Here is a 19,131-nt window from a genome sequence, read left to right as displayed (position 1 = left end):
CCTATCAGCGCTGTCATTCCCACCGCACCCCTCCTCAGCTCACACTGCCCGTCTTCCTCTGGCCGCTCACCACTCTACTGAAATCACTTACCTCAAGGCCACTAGGGACTTCCTTGTGGCCAAATCCAGAGTCCCTATCCTGTCTCCATCTTTCTCAGCTTGCTGGAAACTACTCCTGCTCAGAATTTTTCCTGTCTTAGTTTCAGGTGACTCAGTGGTAAAGAATCTGCCTGCATTGCAGGAGACACAGGTTCTGTCTCTGGGTCCGGAAGATCCCCTGGATGAGGAAATGGCAACCGGCTCCAGTATTCTGGCCTGGAGAACCCCGTGGACAGAGGAGCCTGGTGGGGCTACAGTCCATGGGACCTCAAAGAGTCGGACACGACTGAAGCAGCTGAGCATGCATGCATGCATCTTGGTTCTGGTGGTCCATCCCAGTCTGCTTAGTCAGTCAGTCTCCTTTGCCCTCAACTGATTTCTCAGTCTCTGAATGGGGACCTTCCTCTCCACCTTCTCTTCCTGGGTGAGTTCACCCAGCATTTGAGTCTTATCTCTAAGCTCATCATTCCCAAATTTGGGTTTGGGGGGAGGTTTTTTTGGCCTTGCCAGGTATCTTGTTAGATCCCAGTTTCCTGACCAGGGATTGAACCCAGGCTATGGTGGTGGAAGCCCTGAGGCCTAACCACCCAGCTACCCGGGAACTCCTTGATGCCTGAGTTCTTTACTGGCCACGGGCACTTTCTCCTGCTGCCTGATCAACCCAGGTGACTGTCTCACTGGCAGCTCAGATGTAACTAGTGCAAAGCCAGATTCTTCACTACCTCTCACTTCCCACAAAACAAACAAACAAAAACCTGATGTGGTGGACAGTATCACCATCTTACCAGGTGCAGATGGCAGAAGTCTGGGGTCATCCTGGGTTTTTCCCTTGGCCCTGTTGTGGAAACAAAAGGTCCTAAAATAGATTCCATCACACTCCTTCTCACTGTGTCCCTGCCACGTCTGGGTCCAGGAGGCCACCATCCTCTGTCACTCGATCGTGGCAGCAGCTACCTGACAGTCTCCTCACCTCCATCCCTGCTCCCTGGCTTCTGCAGAGCAGCTGGCACTTCCTGGTGAAGACAGGTCTATGCCAGCTCTTGCCAGTGCCCCTGACACTCAGGATAAAATCTCCGCTTCCTGCCACGGGGCCAGGGGGCTGCCCCCGCAATGCCCTGGCGGCCTCTTCATCCTTGCTCTGCAGCCCCTCCCCTGTCCTGTCACTCATGGCCACCGTCCCCTCCTCCCTTCGAGCCTCCAGCTTGCCCCTCTTGTGTCACACCCTCTGCCCAGGACATTCCTCCCCCCACATCCTTGACCACCTGTCCCAGATCAGGGTCCTTGCCTTCATCGGCTCTGATTTCTGGAGGATCCTCAGTTTCTTCATTGTGGGGTGCACACAGCCACTGTCCTCTGGCCCTTTTCCATCCCTAAAGGGAGCAAGGTGGCCTGGCCTTTTTTAAAGTTTTTGTACCCTTGGTACTCTAATCCCTTGCCAGGACCAACTTGCATTTGGGTTCTTCTTGTATATAAAAGGGGCTTCCCTGGTGGCTCAGAGGGTAAAGCGTCTGTCTGCAATGCAGGAGACCTGGGTTTGATCCCTGGGTCAGGAAGATCCCCTGGAGAAGGAAATAGTAACCCACTCCAGTACTCTTGCCTGGAAAATCCCATGGACAGAGAAGCCTGGTAGACTTCAGTCCATGGGATCTCAAAGAGTCGGACACGACTGAGTGACTTGAACATCTGGCTCCCTTTGGTCCTAGGTGCCTTCTAGGCCCTTGGGGGCAGGTTACCCATGCCGCCTCCTATGTGTGAGACTTAATGTGGGGTTGACATCTTTTCCAACAGACAGAGGCAAGGCCTCCTCCAGCCACATCAATATTCATTTGTTTACTTACTTATCCTCTGTCTCTCCTAGGTCCCAGGAGGACAGAATCAATGCATTATCTAGTTTCAGTGGTGGTCCAAAAAATATATAAGTAAGTGAATTAAGAATGGAGAAGGCAATGGCACCCCACTCCAGTACTCTTGCCTGGGAAATCCCATGGGCAAAGGAGCCTGGTGGGCTGCAGTCCATGGGGTCGCGAAGAGTCAGACATGACTGAGCAACTTCACTTTCACTTTTCACTTTCATGCATTGGAGAAGGAAATGGCAACCCACTCCAGTGTTCTTGCCTGGAGAATCCCAGGGACGGGGGAGCCTGGTGGGCTACCGTCTATGGGGTCACACAGAGTCGGACATGACTGAAGCGACTTAGCAGCAGCAGTGAATTAAGAAATGAGCAAGGGGCTTCCCTGGTGGTCCAGTGGTTAAGAATCCACCTTGCAGTGCAGGGGACATGGGTTCAATCCCTGGCTGGGGAACTCAGATCTTGCAGGCTGCAGAGCAACTAAACCCACATGTCGCAGCTACTGAGCCCGAGCACCCCAGCTAGAGAATCTGTGTGTCGCAACGAAAGATCTCATGTGCTGCAACTAGACCCTACGCAGCCAAATAAATAAATAATTTTTAAAATTAAAAAAAGGAGCAAAAGAATATAATCAGGATACTTGAACAAGAACTTGAAGAAGCTTTTCCTTCAGAGAGTCTGAAATACAGCCTGTCTGAGTAAAATCGCTTCCTATATCTATGCCCAGGCAGGTGCTCCAGTGCTGATAACGCAAAACAGACAGAGGTGGACAAGGAATCCTTTTTTTTTTTTTTTTTTTTTGCACTTAGACATGCATCAGCCTTTCTTTCCAGCTTCATTTCCCTTCAGGCAATAGGCTTAAGTTAACCTTTCCCGAGTTCAGACAGTGGGTGTAGGGACCCTAATGAATGGAAGGACAGGAGAGAAGCTGTTTGGGGTTGATTTGCATGTAAGCAAATGGAAATGCTCCAGCCACACTCTGGTGGGTACGTGGTATGGGCCCACATTACACAAGGTAGCATTTGCTGCCTGACCGTGGAGCCCTCCAACCCCTCCACCCTCGTGTCCTGTGGTCAGCCACACTCACCGAAAGATAGGAGTCCACTATAGGAACTGTCAGAGGCTGGAGAGATGGACGTGGTGGCTTGGGTAGGAGAAGGCAGCCCTTCCCTTCCTTCTTCCCACCCCCTACCAACAGGCATCCTGCCAGCTAGGTGGAAAGGGCTCTTTCTGGGGCCAGAGCTGAAGGTGAGGGGCAGGAAGAGACTCAAAGAGTGATGCTAGGGGCCTCAGCAATGTGTGGGAGCATTTGGGGTTGTTCCAGTGCCCTGGAGGTGCTGCTTGTATTTCCTGGGCAGCCAGAGAGTTAAGCCCCTATGGTTCATGAGAACGCCCATCCCTCAAGGAAACGCTGCCTGCCCCAAGTGCCACCGCAGCCCCACGGAGAGGCTCTGTGGGGCTCAACCCTGGCTTCCTCCAGGTTTGCTGAGATGCTGTGTAATATTAAGAAAGGAATCTGATTTCTCCTGACCCTGTAAAGGCTGCTCCTGTAAAGGAGAGATGGTGGATGGGCTGTCTTCTCTCAGGAATACTGATGCGTGGGTTTCCAGGGGGGCAGTCCTTCCGAGTCTGGGTGTGTGAGCTTTGGTCCAGCACAGAGCAGCTGGGCCACCCTGGACCCACTGATGCCCGTCCATGGAGGCCACTGCCCATGGCTGTCAAACTTCCATAGCTCTTTGAAGAGCCTGCAGAGACTTTTCCAGCTGAGGAATAGAATCTTGCCGAGTTTCATTCGTACCCATGTTTCAGGAGGAAGTCCTGAGCATCTTCTTCCTCATCCCCCACCCCTGCCCCATGCTTCATTGGCCATGACTCAGATTGGCAGCTGCTGAATTTTATTTTAACGTTGGGTTGAATTCTCCCCCCACCCCATACTTACCTTTCCTCAACTAGCACCCCATAACTCTGCTCTAAATGCCGTCCAAATGCATTAAAGGATGTTGGAATTAAACATACATTTCACCAGATACCCTATTGTCCCAGATCTGCACACCTGTTAGGTCCATCGTGGGAGGAGACAAACAGCCTTGTCCCAAACGTGTTAGGAACCTTGACCTCTTTATTTCAGTGTATTTCTTTTCTTTCCTTTTTTTTTTAACACCAAAAATATTTTGTATTAACAATGCTGTGATAGTTTCAGGTGAATAGTGAAGGGATTCGGCCATACATATATCAGTGTATTTCTTAGAGTCAGGACTGGCAAAGCCCTGTCCCCTTTTGCTAAGACATCTGTATGTGAAAGTGTTAGTCACTCAGTCTTGTTTGACTCTATGCCACCCCCTGGACCGTAGCCCACCAGGCTCCCCTGCCATGGGATTCTCCAGGCAAGAATACTGGAGTGGGTTGCCATTTCCTTCTCCAGGGGATCTTCCTGACCCAGGGATCAAACCCACGTCTCTCATGTCTCCTGCATTGGCCGATGGGTTCTTTACCATCTGAGCCGCCTGGGAAGCCACCATGCACACCAGTCTTTGTGCTGTGCTTTGTTGTCATGAAGTTTTGATTAACTTATTATCGCGTCTCAACGTTTTCCCCTGTTAAAGGACAGGGACCAGAAATGGCATGAAAATGGCCTCTCTTTGCCCATGGGAGAGTGATGGGAGAGGAGGCGGCCTCTGGCTTATCATGAAGACTCTGTGCAGTTTTCATTCACTTGATTAACACGTGTTTATTAAAAAATAGTGCAGGATGCTGTAGGAGTGACAGTTGACAAGACACAGTCCCTGCTCTGAGAGCGTTGACGGATCTGTGCAAGTAGGAGGAACAGAAAATGTTCAAAGTGCCTGGGAATTCTGAGATCATGCCTGGTGGTCCGGAGGGCTTGCTGAAGAAGCTGGTGTTTGTGCTGGAATTAAACCTGAATAGGTGGAAATTGCCAGAAGTGGGTGAGGAAGGACACTCAGCAGGTGGTTAGGGGGGCTCCTAGAGAAGGGGAGAGGAGGCTGCTTGCGGTGGGGGCAGGGGGAGGGCGCTGAGGAGGCTGGGTGGGAAGGAGGGCTTAGGAGAAATCATAGGCCTGTGCCTGGCATTTCCAGCCCCAACTCTGGCCATCCCAGGGCAGACTGAGGTTCCCAGGCCCCTGCACCCCAGCTTCTGCCCCCCAGTCTAGCCCACGAGAGACTAGCTATGGTGGTAACTGTACTCTGCAGCCATGATGGGTAGGTAGGAGTTTTCCTGCTGATCAGGAAGGAGCCATTGCCCTCATCATAATGCCAGGGGCAGAGCGGTGACTCCAGGTAGACAGTAATTATGGGCCATTTCCAGCCGAGCCTCAGCCAATTCGCTTGCATTCTGCCTGCAGCCACCCAAGGTTCAGACTTCAAGTTTCACAAAACCCATAACTGTTGCTAATAATTTCTGAAGTTGTGAGAAACATTTAGAAAAAAAATAGAACTGCTGGAGAATTTTTGTTCACACCACCCACAGGTTTTGGGGGGTTATTATTTTGCCTAGAACTAGCAACTGCTAGGCCTGAGCCTCCAACTGAGTCTAAGCGAGTGCTAAGGAAGGGCAGTTGCCCTTTGATCAACCAGAAATTCTAGGCACTACTGCGTTTTCTGTGCTAACTTCCTGTCTGCCCCTCAGGGACAGAAAGAGAGGAGAGGGGTAGCAGAACTCACTTTAACCCCAAGGCGTTGTTGTTGTTTAGATGCTAAGTCGTGTCTGACTCTTTGTGACCCCATTGACTGTACCCTGCCAGGCTCCTCTGTCCATGGGATTCTCCAGGCAAGAATACTGGAGTGGGTTGCCATTTCCTTCTCCAGGGGATCTTCCTGACCCAGGGATTGAACCCGCATCTTCTTCATTCCTTTATTGACAGATGGATTCTCTACCATTGAGCCACCAGGGAAGCCCTTAACCCCATGGTGAGAGCCTGTAATGACAAGAGGGGTTCCCTGAGCTCAGGATAACCCCAAACTGTTATTTTAAAACAAGCTTCCCAAGTTTATAATTAACTTCCAAGTTAAAAGAACACTCCCCACCTTCTGTCCCTACCAGGATGCATCTGGGGTTCCTTTTCAGCAAAGTTGATGGCCGGCCAGGTGCAATTGGTAGAAACACTGCAAATTATGAAGATAAATGTTTCTACTTAGGGGCAAATGCATCTCTTTTAGCAACCGATTATGACATTCTCAGAGACAAAGCCTCTACCTTGGATGGTTTTTATCTGGCCTCTGAGAAAACCTGCTGGTGAGATGCTTCCCGATTCCCTCCAGGAATGTTTGGAGCCCACCTGCTGCAATCCAGATATCCTGATTGTACAGGGCCTGGTAGTGCCTGGCACAGGAGGGCGGCCTGGGCACCCAGCAAGTTTGGCCACCAGTGACACTGAGCGCTGGTTATTTGTTAAGTGCCTGTTGTGGTCTGGACTCTTGTGTTACGTATGTTCCATGCACTTTCTAACCCTCACAACAACCCTAGGAGTTAGGAATTGTTTCCTTCACTACATGGGTGGGGAAGCTAAAGCCCTAAGAAGTTAAGCAAATGGCCTAACCCCCGTGACTTGGCAGTACAGAGCTGGGATTTGAACATGAATTTGGGCCCTCCATGCCCGAAGGCACATGCTGTACCACCCCGCTCCTTTTTTGAATACAGGACCCAGTCAGCCCAGGCCTTCCTCAGCACATCAGGGACCACCTGCCTCGGTGTCCAGGTGATGATTTGAACAGCTCTTTATCCTCCAAGTGAGGGAAAATGCTGCTGAAAACTGTTGACCAAAACAAACAAACAAAAAAGCACAACCTGAGAGCTGTGAGTTCAGTTTGATTTGGGGCCAAATGAGGACGATCGCCTGGGAAAGGGACTCTCAGATAGTTCCAAGGAACTGTTCTGAAGAGGAGAGGGGTGGTCAGTGCATATGTGATTTTGGTGACAAGGGATGCGTGCAGTCAAGCACACGTTTTGGCAGAAGGTTGCTGCCAGTCACCAGGAGCAGAAGTCTCCATTAATGATTTTGATGCTTTTCTTGATGTGAGAAGATGCAAGACATTGGGCTCATAAAATCTGAAAAGATCTAACTGTCTGAAGGCCTCTTCTGCCAGTGTCCTGGAGCACAGAGTGCCTCATTCCTGATGTCCACCCTGAATTCCCTTCAGGTGTGGAAGATCGGTGACTGCAGTGTCCACTGCCGTCATTCTTGGAGAATCAAGTGGAGAGCGACAATTTTTAGTCAACAGAACACACCTGCATTTATTTATAGGGCCTCTTCTGACCTTTTGTGATGTTTTCGAGGCCTTAAAAATGTTCCGGTGATTCTCTCATCCTAGGGGGCCCTTGAGGATTGTCTGGAAGGCTCCTAGCGGGAGAGCCGTACTGCACTGTATATACCCTTCACCGTGGAAAGGGCCTCCTCTCCCGGCAGAGCTCCAGCCTCCCCGAGAGCCTCTGCAGCGCCGGAGGGCACTGGTGGGAGGTGCAGAGGAGGGGGACCCTGGGGGCCACAGGAAGCTGGCTGCCCTGGAGGGCCGCTGCAGTGGCAGACATCTCTGTCAGTCAGGCTGACCACACAGGGGGCATCGGACCTCCCCTTGACTCTGGCAGCCAGGGCATCCCCTAGCCCAGGAAGGCTGCTCTGAGAGCCTGGTGGCCCCTCCCTGGGCTGGATGCCTGTGGACGCTCTCCCTTCGCTGTGTTCTTCATGGAAGAGTCGTTGCCGAAGGAGAGGTCTTTGCTACAAATCCCAGCTGGCATCCCGGGCCAGCTCACAGTGCTGGTCTCTCTCTCTCGCTTGTCCTCGTCCTTCCCTTCCCTTCCCTCTCCTGCTGCCTGATCACCTCCTGGAGAGGCACGTGGAACACCCTGGAGGTAGTGGATTTGGCAGAAGCTCTAGCTTGTGGAACTGGAAATGCATCAGGTGATGGGACTCCACGGCCCTGGGCAGCTCTACGGAGGGCATGCATCTGCCGGGACGGTAATGCCCTGGAAAGCCAGAGCCCCGGTCCCTGCTCTGCCGGTATCCGCCCATGGGACCTGAGGCGTAGTCACCTGCCAGCCACCATTCATGGAGCATGCCCTGGGTCTGTGGGCCTCAGACATCATCTTGACCTTCCCCTACCACCTCCTGGTCAGCTGCCTCCCCACTGTTTTTGTCCAGAAGGAGTGTGGGCAGGGAAGAAGCTGGGACATTTCCCGCTGACCTTCTCTGCCCCGGCAGGGTTGGGGGAGCAGGGTTGCGTATCTCTGACAGTGTCTGAGCTTCCTCAGCCTCCAGGTCCCACCAGATACACCTTCACAGCTCCAGCTTCCACAGGAGCTCAGCCACTAGGACACTGTCATCCCGCTTGCCCACCGGCGGGAGTGACTTCCTACTCCTGCTCATCTCAGGAGCCTCGTTGCCCACGTTGGTTTTCCCATCACCCACAGAGGTGATTGCCTCATTATGGCCCTTCTCTGTAGATCCCTGGGTCCTGGTTGTCCCTGGCTGCCCACTTTACGTCATGTCAGCCCTGAAAGGAGGCCTGGCCAGCCTTTCCCAGCCCTCAGATGCTCTCATTTCAGATGAGACCACTGAAGCTTGGAGGGAAGAAGTGACTTGTTTGGCGTCACTAGGCTGGTGAGGAGTTGAGCCAGAACTCAGCCCGAGCTCCTTCCTGTTCCTCTAGCTGCTCCTGGAGGACTTGACCTCTCTGAGTTTCTGCCTCCCCAACTCTGAAAAAAGCCAGCAGGAACTGCCTTGCAGCGTCCTTTGCAGAATGAGAGATATAGTGTCTGTTAAGAGCCTCCAGGCCCCAAACCATGGGACATCCCCATCGGGTGGGCCCATCTAGCTGACCGTCTCCAGGGGGCCCGGGTTGCTGCTGGAAGAGAGCTCCAGACTCTCTTCCAGAGTGCCTCACTCCACCCTGAACTCCCTCAGGGGGCGTTGAAGGTCAGCAGCTGCAGCAACACAGGGTTCAGTCTCCACAGAGACAGACGGCAGATGCCCATCCTGTTGTTCAGTCACTGGTAAATGCCCTTGGCAAGTGCCAATTGGTAGTTGACAGGTTCAAGAGAGGAAACAAAGCAACTTTTTCTCCCCCTAAAAATCATAAAATATGAGGGTCGGAAAAAATTATCAAGGGCAGAATAAGCTTCCATTTTACAGAGGAGAAAAACAAGGCTCCAGTTGGATTAAGTGACCTTTATGAGGTCACGTAGAGTGTTGGTGGCAGAACCAAGCCCAGGTCCCAGGCCTCCTCCCCACTAGTCAGGGGGTCTGTGATGGGGAGGCTGTGGCCTGGGCCTGCACAGAGCTGCCTGTGTGTCATTGCCCAAATTCCAGGAGGACATTTGAGAATCAGGTCAGGGACACCCAGGGATTTGGACAGTCCCAGATTACTCCCATAGCTGCAGAAACAGGCTCGGTCTCGGTGACGATTTTGCCCATAAATATCTTAATTTTATTTACTAGGTTGTCTGGCACATAATAGCATGTGTTATTAATAGAGTAGCTTGATGCTATCTATTAGGTAGGCATACTCTTTGCCATGGAAGATGAATATCTCTTTTACGATGTAACTTACAATGCCATATGACAGCTGCACGTGCTCAGAATCTTGTCACAGGCTTCTGTCTGACCTCACGTGAAGGGACGGGAGTTGGGACGATCTTGGGGACAGCTCAGCATCGTTAGAATGATGATTTGTGTATATGCGCATCTCCGAGTGAGGTGTTCTCTGAGCTAGATCTGTTTTGAGGGTCCAGACAGGATAAGCATGTGGTTCTGAAACTCTTATTCTCCCCAACTGCCCAAGTCTGTCCGCTACCTCCAACGGTGAGTCACGGAGATTTCATCTGCCACCCGCGACCTTGTGAGCGCTACAACCACGGAACTGTGGTGGAGTTTTACTGCGACCCCGGCTACAGCCTCACCAGTGACTACAAGTACATCACCTGCCAGTACGGGGAGTGGTTTCCATCCTATCAGGTCTACTGCATCAAGTCAGGTGAGCATGTGGAGAGCGTCCCTGGACCAGGTTCAGACCACACACGGCAGCCAGTGGCATGTCCTGGGCCCCAGCCCTCCTCGCCCACACACAGTTTTAGGAACAGGATATAGAACTTCATCTTTGTGGCACCATGTGGCTGATGCTCCCCGACCCTGGTCGGGAGCATTAACCACCCAGGTTAACGTGCTGACCCTCTGAACGGGGTCCGTAGACCCCAGCACCCATGGAAGGACCCAGCCACTGTGGACTCTGTCTTCTCCCAGCCTTGTCCCCTTCCCCTGACAAGGACACAAGCCCAGGGTGTGACCCAAGCAATGTAAGACTCTGCCTTTCTCTTACGCTCAAGGATGCATATCAGAACACAGATGATATAATTATGGGCAAGACCTGCTCTCACTTTCAAAAACATAAGCCTTTTGCAAGCTTCAGTGCTTCCTGTTGTTCAGTCACCCAGTTGTGTCCAGCTCTTTGCGACCCCATGGACTGCCGCACGCCAGGCTTCCCTGTCGCTCACCATCTCCCAGAGTTTGCCCAAGTTCATGTTCATTGCATCGGTGATGCTCTCCACCATCTCATACTCTGACGCCCTCTTCTCCTTCTGCCCTCCATCTTTCCCAGCATCAGGGACTTTTCCAGTGAGTCGTCTGTTCTCATCAGATGACCAAAATACTGGAGCTTCAGCTTCAGCATCAGTCCTTCTAGTGAATATTCAGTGCTTCCTACTTGATAACAAATGGCTAGGAAACCATCCTCACCACTGGCCTCAGAGCATCAGGGTGGGGACCCCATGGTGAAGACCTGGGCACCAGCACACCACTGTCTCCTGCCTGCCCCGGTCCTGCCTGCTCACCCCAGTGTTTTCCAGGCATAGCCATGGCCACCTGCCCCAAGCTGGGGTGATGGCTGCACACCTTCCCCCTGGATGTGGCACATGGGGGAAGCATTCGCTCACACAGCACACGTGGAGGCCCACCAATGCTCATGTGAACCCATGGAGGAGAGGGGGCCCACCCAGCCATCAGTGCGTGGGCACCCCAGCACCAGCACAGCCCGGCAGCCTCACAGCCGCTGTGTTCTCTCTCCCGGCAGAGCAAACGTGGCCCAGCACCCATGAGACCCTTCTGACCACATGGAAGATCGTGGCGTTCACAGCGACCAGCGTGCTGCTGGCGCTGCTGCTCGTCATCCTGGCCAGAATGTTCCAGACCAAGTTCAAGGCCCACTTTCCTCCCAGGTCAGTGCCGCAGCCCTGGGCAGCCCACAGCCACCCAGGCCGGGCGCAGCTCAGCCGCCTGGAGCAGCAGAGAGAAAGGATGGTCAGCCTCAAGGGATGCAGAGCCCAGCTTCTGAGGGGAGTAGGGGGAGGAAGCCAGCATGCTTTCCTGCGAGGTTTTGGGGTCTTTCTGCAAGGTGGAGACAGACTCATTTCCCTCTTTCCGCCTCCCTCCCTCCCTCTCCCCCCCTCCCCGCCCCCCGCAACCATGAACCCCTATCTCCCTCTTTCCCTGGCTAGACATTCTCAAGGCGGGCCTTGTATAGGGTGCAGAGAAGGGGAGCAGAGTTGGAGATGCACGCCCCACACCTCCCCACCCCTAGGGGCACCCCCATTGCCCACTATGTGCCTGTGGCTCTCGAGTTATGTACCTTAGAGCTTCCAGGCCACGAAGGAGGATAAGAAATACACAGAACTAATTAGGAACGAGGTCCAAGGTGCGTGACCCAGCAGAGTTTCCAAACTGGTGTGCAAAACCTCAGCAAGTCTCAGGAAGGAGAAAGGCTCTGTTTTGGGGGCCAGAGCAGGGCTGGTGCACTTCTGCCTCCAGGTGGGATCTGAGCTTTCGGAGTGGGACCTGAGGGCAGGGGTGGAGTGGGGCTGGGGTGGGTCTCCATCCTCCTCGGCTGCACCAGTGAGCTGGGCTCAGTGTCTTCATCCTCGCTCCCGTTATCACCAAGAGGAGTCTATCAAAGTCCCTCAGAGGCAGGTCTGGTCCTCTCAGTGCCCGGGGCGGCTGTGGCCCTTCTCCTCTGGTGCCGGCCACTTGTCCCGAACCAAGCATGCCAGCGCCCTGCAAAACCAAGAGCCACCCAGCACTGCTGTTGGCAGATCACTGTTCCTGAAAGAAGTCCTTTAGGAAGCACCCGGATGAGCTTGTGAACATAAGGAGAAGGGAGGCGGGCACCGAACATCACAGGATGTTAGCCAGGGCTCCCTGATTCACAAAGGCATCACATATCCCCATGGATTCCTGTGCCCACGTCAGAGTCTTCTCACACAGGGACCTCAGGCTTCAGCCAAGGGTGTGTGTTTCTGCCCACAGGGACAGGCTGGCCTCTGGGGGCATGCGTACCACTGTTCCAGCAAAGACAGCTTCCAGAACTAACCACTTCCCACTCGGCCCTCCAGGAAAACCCATGCTTGCACTCCCAGCCGGGCACAGGGGAGAGAAGCAAGCAGGGCTGCTGGAGAAAGCATCCCACCTTTCCCCTCAACCTCGCGCCCTCAGGACGGCCTCATTCCACAGAGCACTGCACCCTCCCCCCCTGGCTGCAGGGGCCCCATGACCTGAAGGCACCCCACTATTCCAGCCTCGGAGCTGTGCTAGGTGTGGGGGTGGGGGTAGGGGCCCCTGCATCCTTGCTGGACACAGAGTGTGTGAGCACCATCCTGGGGCCACAGCCAAGCCCCTGCTGAAGTGCCAGAGCCTTCTTTCCTCTCGAACCCGTCACCTGCACTCTCCATCCTCACATTATTTATGAGCCAAGAGACCGTGTTCTATCATTGAGCAATTAGACTATCTAAAGAAGGCCTAGGGGTTACAAGGAGAAAGCTAAACTACATACTGTCATTTGTAGTACATGGAGTATTTGAATGTGGCCTATAGAGCTATTTTTCTACATAGGCTTGGGAACCGACTTCCCAGGATACAGAGTAAATATTAAGATTTTTTTTAAATGATCCCTAACACTCACTCTACTTTTTGTTTTTAATTCCTTGAATATTTCCTTCGTAGGTTGCTCTCTAGCTGTATGGAAACTGGTCTCAGCTATGCAAATTGATCATAAGATTCCCAGGCAGGTCCAGGAAGGGGTCTTGGCTTGTTTTTCTCCTGGGCCCAGAGCCGTAGACTATGAAGAGATGCTGCTGATAGTCTGTGGGGCTGGGGCCAGCGAGAGAGAAGCTGACGGCTCATGGGTGCCCTGCTGAGAGCTGTGGTTGTGGGGAGAACGGAGAACAGAGGCATCCTTAGGGTCTTCCTGACCTGGGCAGCTTGCAGCTGAAAGGGACTGAAAAGGTAGGCAGGCCCAAGTGGGACAAGAGGCCAGCGTGAGACTGTGCAGGCTGGGGAGTAGGGGAGCTCGGCGGATCCAGGATCCACTCATAACGGCCACGGAAGGGGAGAGAACCCCGATTTGAAGCAGACTCTTCCTTGCCTCCCAGCTCCCATCTTTGGGTGTGGGGTATGGGCTTTGTAATCTCCCCCTGTCTCTGTGTGGCCTTAAGGGTGGTGGAACAAGGGGACCCTGCTAGCATGCTCCCAAGCAAGATGCTCCAAAACGCCAGTGGCCTCAAGTGTCAGAAAGAGAGACAGCCTGATGCGTTCCTCTGCCCCACACGCCAGCATCCAGGCCTCTTAGTCCTCAGAGGAGTTCCTGCAGAGGCTGGCATGCAGGAGTTCATGGCCTGCCCACCCAGCTGACTTGTCCTTCTTCCTGATAGTTCACCTTCTGGCCACATCCCTCAGCACCAGTTCCCAGCAGAGAAGATAAGGAACCAAGTCCCACTGGCCACTTACTAGCCACCCCAGTTCCTCTAGGGCCCAGGAGCAGAGAGAGGTCAGCTGAGCTGAGACTTCGGCCTCAGACCTGAGGTCTGGAAGGTGCAGGGGACTGGAGACCAAGGACAAGGCCAGAGCTGAGTGCATGGCAGGGTAAGGGAACCCCCACTCTGGGCAGCATGGTGAAGCTTAGGTTCAGGTGACTGTGAGCCCACAAACCTGGAAAGAGTTCCTTCTTTTTCTTCCCATTGTTGTTGCTTCTCTGTCTTGACTGAAAATGAGTGAGTTTCAGACCTCAGCAGAAAACAGACAGGAAGCATCCTAAGTGCAGCGCTAACTCACAGGGGCACCTAAGGTCCACGCTTTCCCAAGCTCTTAATGATACTATTCCATTTCCTGCAGGGGACACTGCAGGGGCACCTTGGGAATGGGCCACATAGTCCCCTGTCCACGAGTTTATAGCACGAGGAGACGATGGAGCCCGGAGGAAGGCAGGGAAGGCCAAGAGGGAGGCAGAGGGCAGGGGCCAGTGAGGAGAAGAAAAGCCTGTCCCGTCTGGAGTGTGGCCCTGGTGGATGCACCATCTGCTGGAGGGGACCCAGCAGGGCAGCTGCGTGTCCTGCACCACCAGCTCCACTGCCCTGAGGACCCCAGCTGCAGTGGGTGAGCACTGTGGCCTCGTTCCTGGGGCGACCTGTCACCTTGGCACCACTTTGCTCTCCACAGGGGACCTCCCAGGAGTTCCAGCAGCGACCCCGACTTCGTGGTGGTGGATGGCGTGCCCGTCATGCTCCCGTCCTATGACGAGGCTGTGAGCGGCGGCTTCAGTGCCTTAGGCCCCGGATACCTGGCCTCTGTGGGCCAGGGCTGCCCCTTACCCGTAGACGACCAGAGCCCCCCAGCATACCCCGGCTCAGGGGACACAGACACGGGCCCAGGGGAGTCAGAGACCTGCGACAGCATCTCAGGCTCTTCGGAGCTGCTCCAGAGTCTATATTCACCTCCCACGTGCCAAGGGGGCACCCGCCCCACTTCCGACAACCCTGACACAGCTCCCAGCACGGCGGGGGAGGTGGCATCCACCAGCCCGGGCATCGATATTGCAGATGGTAAGCATCAGCCTCGAGGTCCAAGCCACCCTGGCGCAGCCCACCCCCCACCCTGCTCCCAGCTCAGAGTCAAATCAGACCTTCCCTCTCTCTCAGCTGAAATTGCATGCTGTGCGTAGAGGCTGTGGGCAAGGCCAGTTATTGGAAGGAAGGATCATCACCTCACAAGTGATCAGCCGAAATTTCAGGAGGCACAAAAGAGTGCCAAGCCATCCAGAGTAGAAAGGCTAGGTGGGTGGAACTTGATTTTCATAGCATCCGTGTAATCCAGGATGCTTTTCTTCTCTCTCCCTTAATTAGGCAGGACTTTTGAAAGTGGTGCTCAGGATCAAGGTAACACATGCGTGCTAAAAGGGAAGAACTACATCTGGGCACGAGGGCCCACCCCAGAGAAGTTCTGGGTACATACAGGCTAAGTTTACCAGGTGTAAAGTAGAAGGAAGGTACCACTACTTCCTCGCTGCTGCAAGGAAGAGCAGGTTGCAGATCATGGTAAAATAATAAAAATGCATCAGATTAAATAGGGCTCGTTTCCCAGGGGAGGGAGTGCCAGTACCGCTTTACAAATGAAAGCACTGATTCCAGCTTATATTGGCAGTACGTCACATTAACTATGTAGACACAGGGGTCTTCTGGTTCCCCATAGAGAACTCTACTTGAACTTGTAACCTTTACCATTAGGACACACAGTTGAAGCCTAACAGTTTAATTTTTATGAGCTGGATATGAGGCTTTCCAGCTAATGATGTACAGAGGTGTTGGCTTATTTGCTTGTTAACTGATACGTGGAACTTGGCATTATCTTCTTCATACTGATTTGTGTGTGTGTGAGTTGCTCAGTCGTGACTGGCTCTCTGCGACCCCATGGATCGAACCTGGGTCTCTTGCATTGCAGTCAGATTCTTTACCGTCTGAGCTACCAGGGAAGTAGGAACTCTCTTCTACTGAGGCTCACAATTCCAGATCTTCACAGTATTTTTCAGTATATTAGTATGATAATCATCTCTTTCTTTGCAGTTGAATAACCATCTCTTTTTACAGAGATCCCTCTAATGGAAGAAGATCCATAACTGGAAAAAGTCCTGATGATTCTGCTACCCCTTTGGGAATGGGAACCGTGTACCTTGGAGTGAGGCCTCTGGAGGACAGAGCTTGGGGGGATGAAGCAAGTTTTCTAATCTATCAACAACATGGGGACAGGGACTCATACTGTGCATCTCGGACTCAAGAGCGAGGCTGACAAACAGCAGCGGCAGTGCTTTAAAAGGAGACTTGAGGATTTGCCAAGACCAGTGAGGAACAGAAGGATGAGGGGGAACCTTGAGCAGTCCTGGATGAAGATATCAAGGGCATGTCGTGCTGCCCAACATGGGATAGACGGTTCCACGCATATATCCACCAAATTCCACCTCCCACCGACTTACGAGTACTACCCACCTCCTCTGAAAGCATGTCACATTACCTAAATCGCTTCTAAAATCCGCTTCAAACTGTCTCTGGACTCCAGATTCGGATGGCTCAGCCTCTGCGGGAAGTCTGTGTTGAGCTGCTGGAAGAGCAGCAGAGCGCCCCCTGCAGGCTCACAAAGGAAGGTTCTCGAGTGTCCCTTGGACAGTCTTTCTTGGCTGGACAACCCTACTCAAGGCAAGATCAAAGCGGGACGTGGCAGTTCCACCGAGAATGGAAAGGAAAGACTCAGGCAGACTCTGCTTTCTGGAAATTTCTCCAAAAGGCAGAGTTCCTGTCTTCCGCGCTGTCCTTTGGTGAAATATCGTATTTGTATTCATGATCTAGCACATGGATCCACGGCGTTGGCTAAACCTTGTGACTTTACACATGGTCAGAGTGTGTTCAAACACACCTCATGGTGGAGAAGTAACCAAGGTAATGTTTTGTTTCGGCATTTTTAAAAGCTTCCACTTGACAGTTTATCTCAGTTGTGAGTCCCTCACCTTTTAACTATTAAGAGTTGTTGCCCCCACTCCCAAACTCAGCCAGATTTAATTTTCCAAAACAGAAATTCTATCCGGAAACAGATTTTCTATTTCCAAAATAGAAAATTCTATCTATTCTATTTGTCCTCCTCCAGGTAAAGTATGAGGTTGAATTATTTTACCCCTTTTATTTTGTCCTGCAAAGCCCGCAGGCTCCAAAGATGGACGGCTCTGCCCTCCTGCTTCGGGGGTTCCCTGGCTGCCTCACCCATCAGTCCATCCAGCACACCCACTGTACCCTTCTGGGGCCCACTGGGTGTCGTTCCTAAAAAATGATCGATAAACACATTTCCCGAGTCCCGAAATGTCTCTTCAAATACATGTTAATCTGTGGAGCTGATTCTTTTTCTCCTCTGGGTTTCAGACAAATACAAACAAAACTCTTTTTTTTTTTTTTTAATCCATAAAATTGCTATGCTGACAGAGTGGTGAGAACTGGAAGCTTGATCAAATCCTGTTTTTTCTTGACACAGACTGATTAAAAATTAAAAAGAAAATGACAGTTTGAAGCGTGACTTTAATAGTGGAGTGGATTTGGGTGGGCAGGGAGGGGCAATGACAGTGATCTGGGGGAATGGGGTTGGAGACAGCACACCAGAGGCTGAAGGAGGGAGAGGCAACGGGCGTGCCTGCCCCAGCATCAACGGTGAGCTGGGCATCTGGGTAAAGGTGTCTGGTAATCATAATGTTGTTTAGTACTGAGGCTGGTCTTCACGAGCTTCATGCTTAAACTCCACATGGCTGGCTCAAACACTGATGGCTTGGGTAGCTGAGCGAGAGGGGAGTCGAGAGTTCACTGTGGAAAGCCTCCTGACCACCACCAGCCCCACCGTCTGCAGCCTTCCTGGGATCCCTGTGGGCTAGGTCTCAGCTTTCACACCACACTGTCTCCTCCCCACTGCCATTCACTCCCGATTGAGGGTGTGCCTTGAGACTACCAGGTAAGTGCTTATTTCCCACCAAAGAAGCCAGGGCAGGGCCGGGGGTGGGGGCTGTCTCTGAGGCTTGGCCTCGCCTCCTCTCAGAAAACGTTCTTCCTCCCAAAGCAGAGAGCTGCAACACACAGCTCGTGAGCTGAGCACAGGGCTGCCTCTCCAGTCCCCCACCTCCGGCCTCTGGGAGACAGGTCACTCAGGTGCCACATATGTCCAGGTGTTAGTGTCCACATCATTCTAAGCACAGAGGCTGGTAGGGGCAAAATGCCTGCTCAGCAACAGTGTCAGCCTCCAACCAAATGACCTGGTTCCACCCGCCCCCCCCACCCCCACCTCATCCCTTTGTGGCTGCCGCATTAGAGTCTCACTCACAAATACCCTTTACTATGACTGTTTTTTCATTATAATGAACTTAACGTGGCAAGGAAGAATCCTCATGATACCCTAAGCATGCCATGATTCTGGCTCTTCATGTCAAAGTCCCAGACGCCCTCTGGGTATGAATGGACTCCATCTTTCTTCTGCTTCCCCCCGGGAATTAGGAGATACAAAAACAAACTGGGCCATGTTGACAGCTGGTGCCCAGAGGGATGGTGTGGGAGAAAACCATCCCCCCGAAAGTGCTTTCTGCTTTGGCAGAGGGAGTTACCCCAGCACAGAAGCACACGACATAGAACCCAGGGTGTTCCTGGGGTCAGCCCGTGGTATTTACACAAGTGCATGCTGGAAGGAGCTGCAGGCCAGCAGTTTTCCAGCTGACCGGCTCCTGTCATAGGCACACCCAGTAGAAGTCACAGGACGCCTTCACACTTCACTTCCAAGTAGCTTTTTTTAATTGCAAGGTTGTGATTGGCTGGCATGGGCTCTTTAGAGCCTTTTCCACCTAATTACACCCATCCCAGCAGCTGGCACAGGGTCAGGCATTTGGCCCCAGAGCACACAGCAGAACTGGGTGATTGGTGGGGAGTGACATGCAGAGGTTCACCCAGCCTGCAGGGTGGGTGAGGAGCGGAATGGTGCAGGGGCCTCTCCCACTCCTCTGCTCCCTCCTTCCAACCTGGCCATGCTAGGCAGCCCTCCTCCTTGGATGCTCAGGTCACAGGGCATGCCCTGAAGAGCAGGTGTAGTGTCCTGGGAGAGCAAGGGCTTTGGTACACACCCACCACCTGCCTCAAAACCTGCCCCTGCCACTAACAGTCTGTGGACTTGCAGGAGATCTTGCCCCCCACCCCTACCTCAGTTTCTTCCCGCAGAGGTGGTGTCCCTCTACCCTCCTGCTGGGCCGCAGCGAGGGTGACAGCTCGTGTAAGGTCACAGCACACAGTAGACATCTGACAAATGGCCGCTGCCCCCCACTTGTCACCCAGAGTGAGAGAGGGT

At 53.0% G+C, this 19,131-nt stretch overlaps 1 protein-coding gene across 2 annotated transcripts in view; it reads left to right on the top strand.

Annotated features, from left to right (window-relative positions):
• Positions 1-17,316, top strand: part of SUSD4 (sushi domain containing 4) — a 134,711-nt gene extending 117,395 nt beyond the window's left edge. Inside the window, exons 6-9 of one of the 2 annotated variants that reach the window (XM_018060193.1) lie at positions 9,743-9,934; positions 11,027-11,171; positions 14,440-14,822; positions 15,864-17,316. In XM_018060193.1, the coding sequence (XP_017915682.1) occupies positions 9,743-9,934; positions 11,027-11,171; positions 14,440-14,822; positions 15,864-15,892 (749 nt within the window). In that variant the 3' untranslated portion in view covers positions 15,893-17,316. Of the gene's footprint in view, positions 1-9,736; positions 9,935-11,026; positions 11,172-14,439; positions 14,823-15,863 lie in introns of both variants that reach the window. The other variant, XM_018060192.1, reaches the window with a different exon arrangement.

Source organism: Capra hircus, chromosome 16 (assembly GCF_001704415.2).
Source record: "Capra hircus breed San Clemente chromosome 16, ASM170441v1, whole genome shotgun sequence".
NCBI lineage: Eukaryota > Metazoa > Chordata > Mammalia > Artiodactyla > Bovidae > Capra > Capra hircus.
The sequence above is the reverse complement of the archived record's forward strand: the minus strand, read 5'-3'. Positions and strand labels throughout refer to the sequence as shown.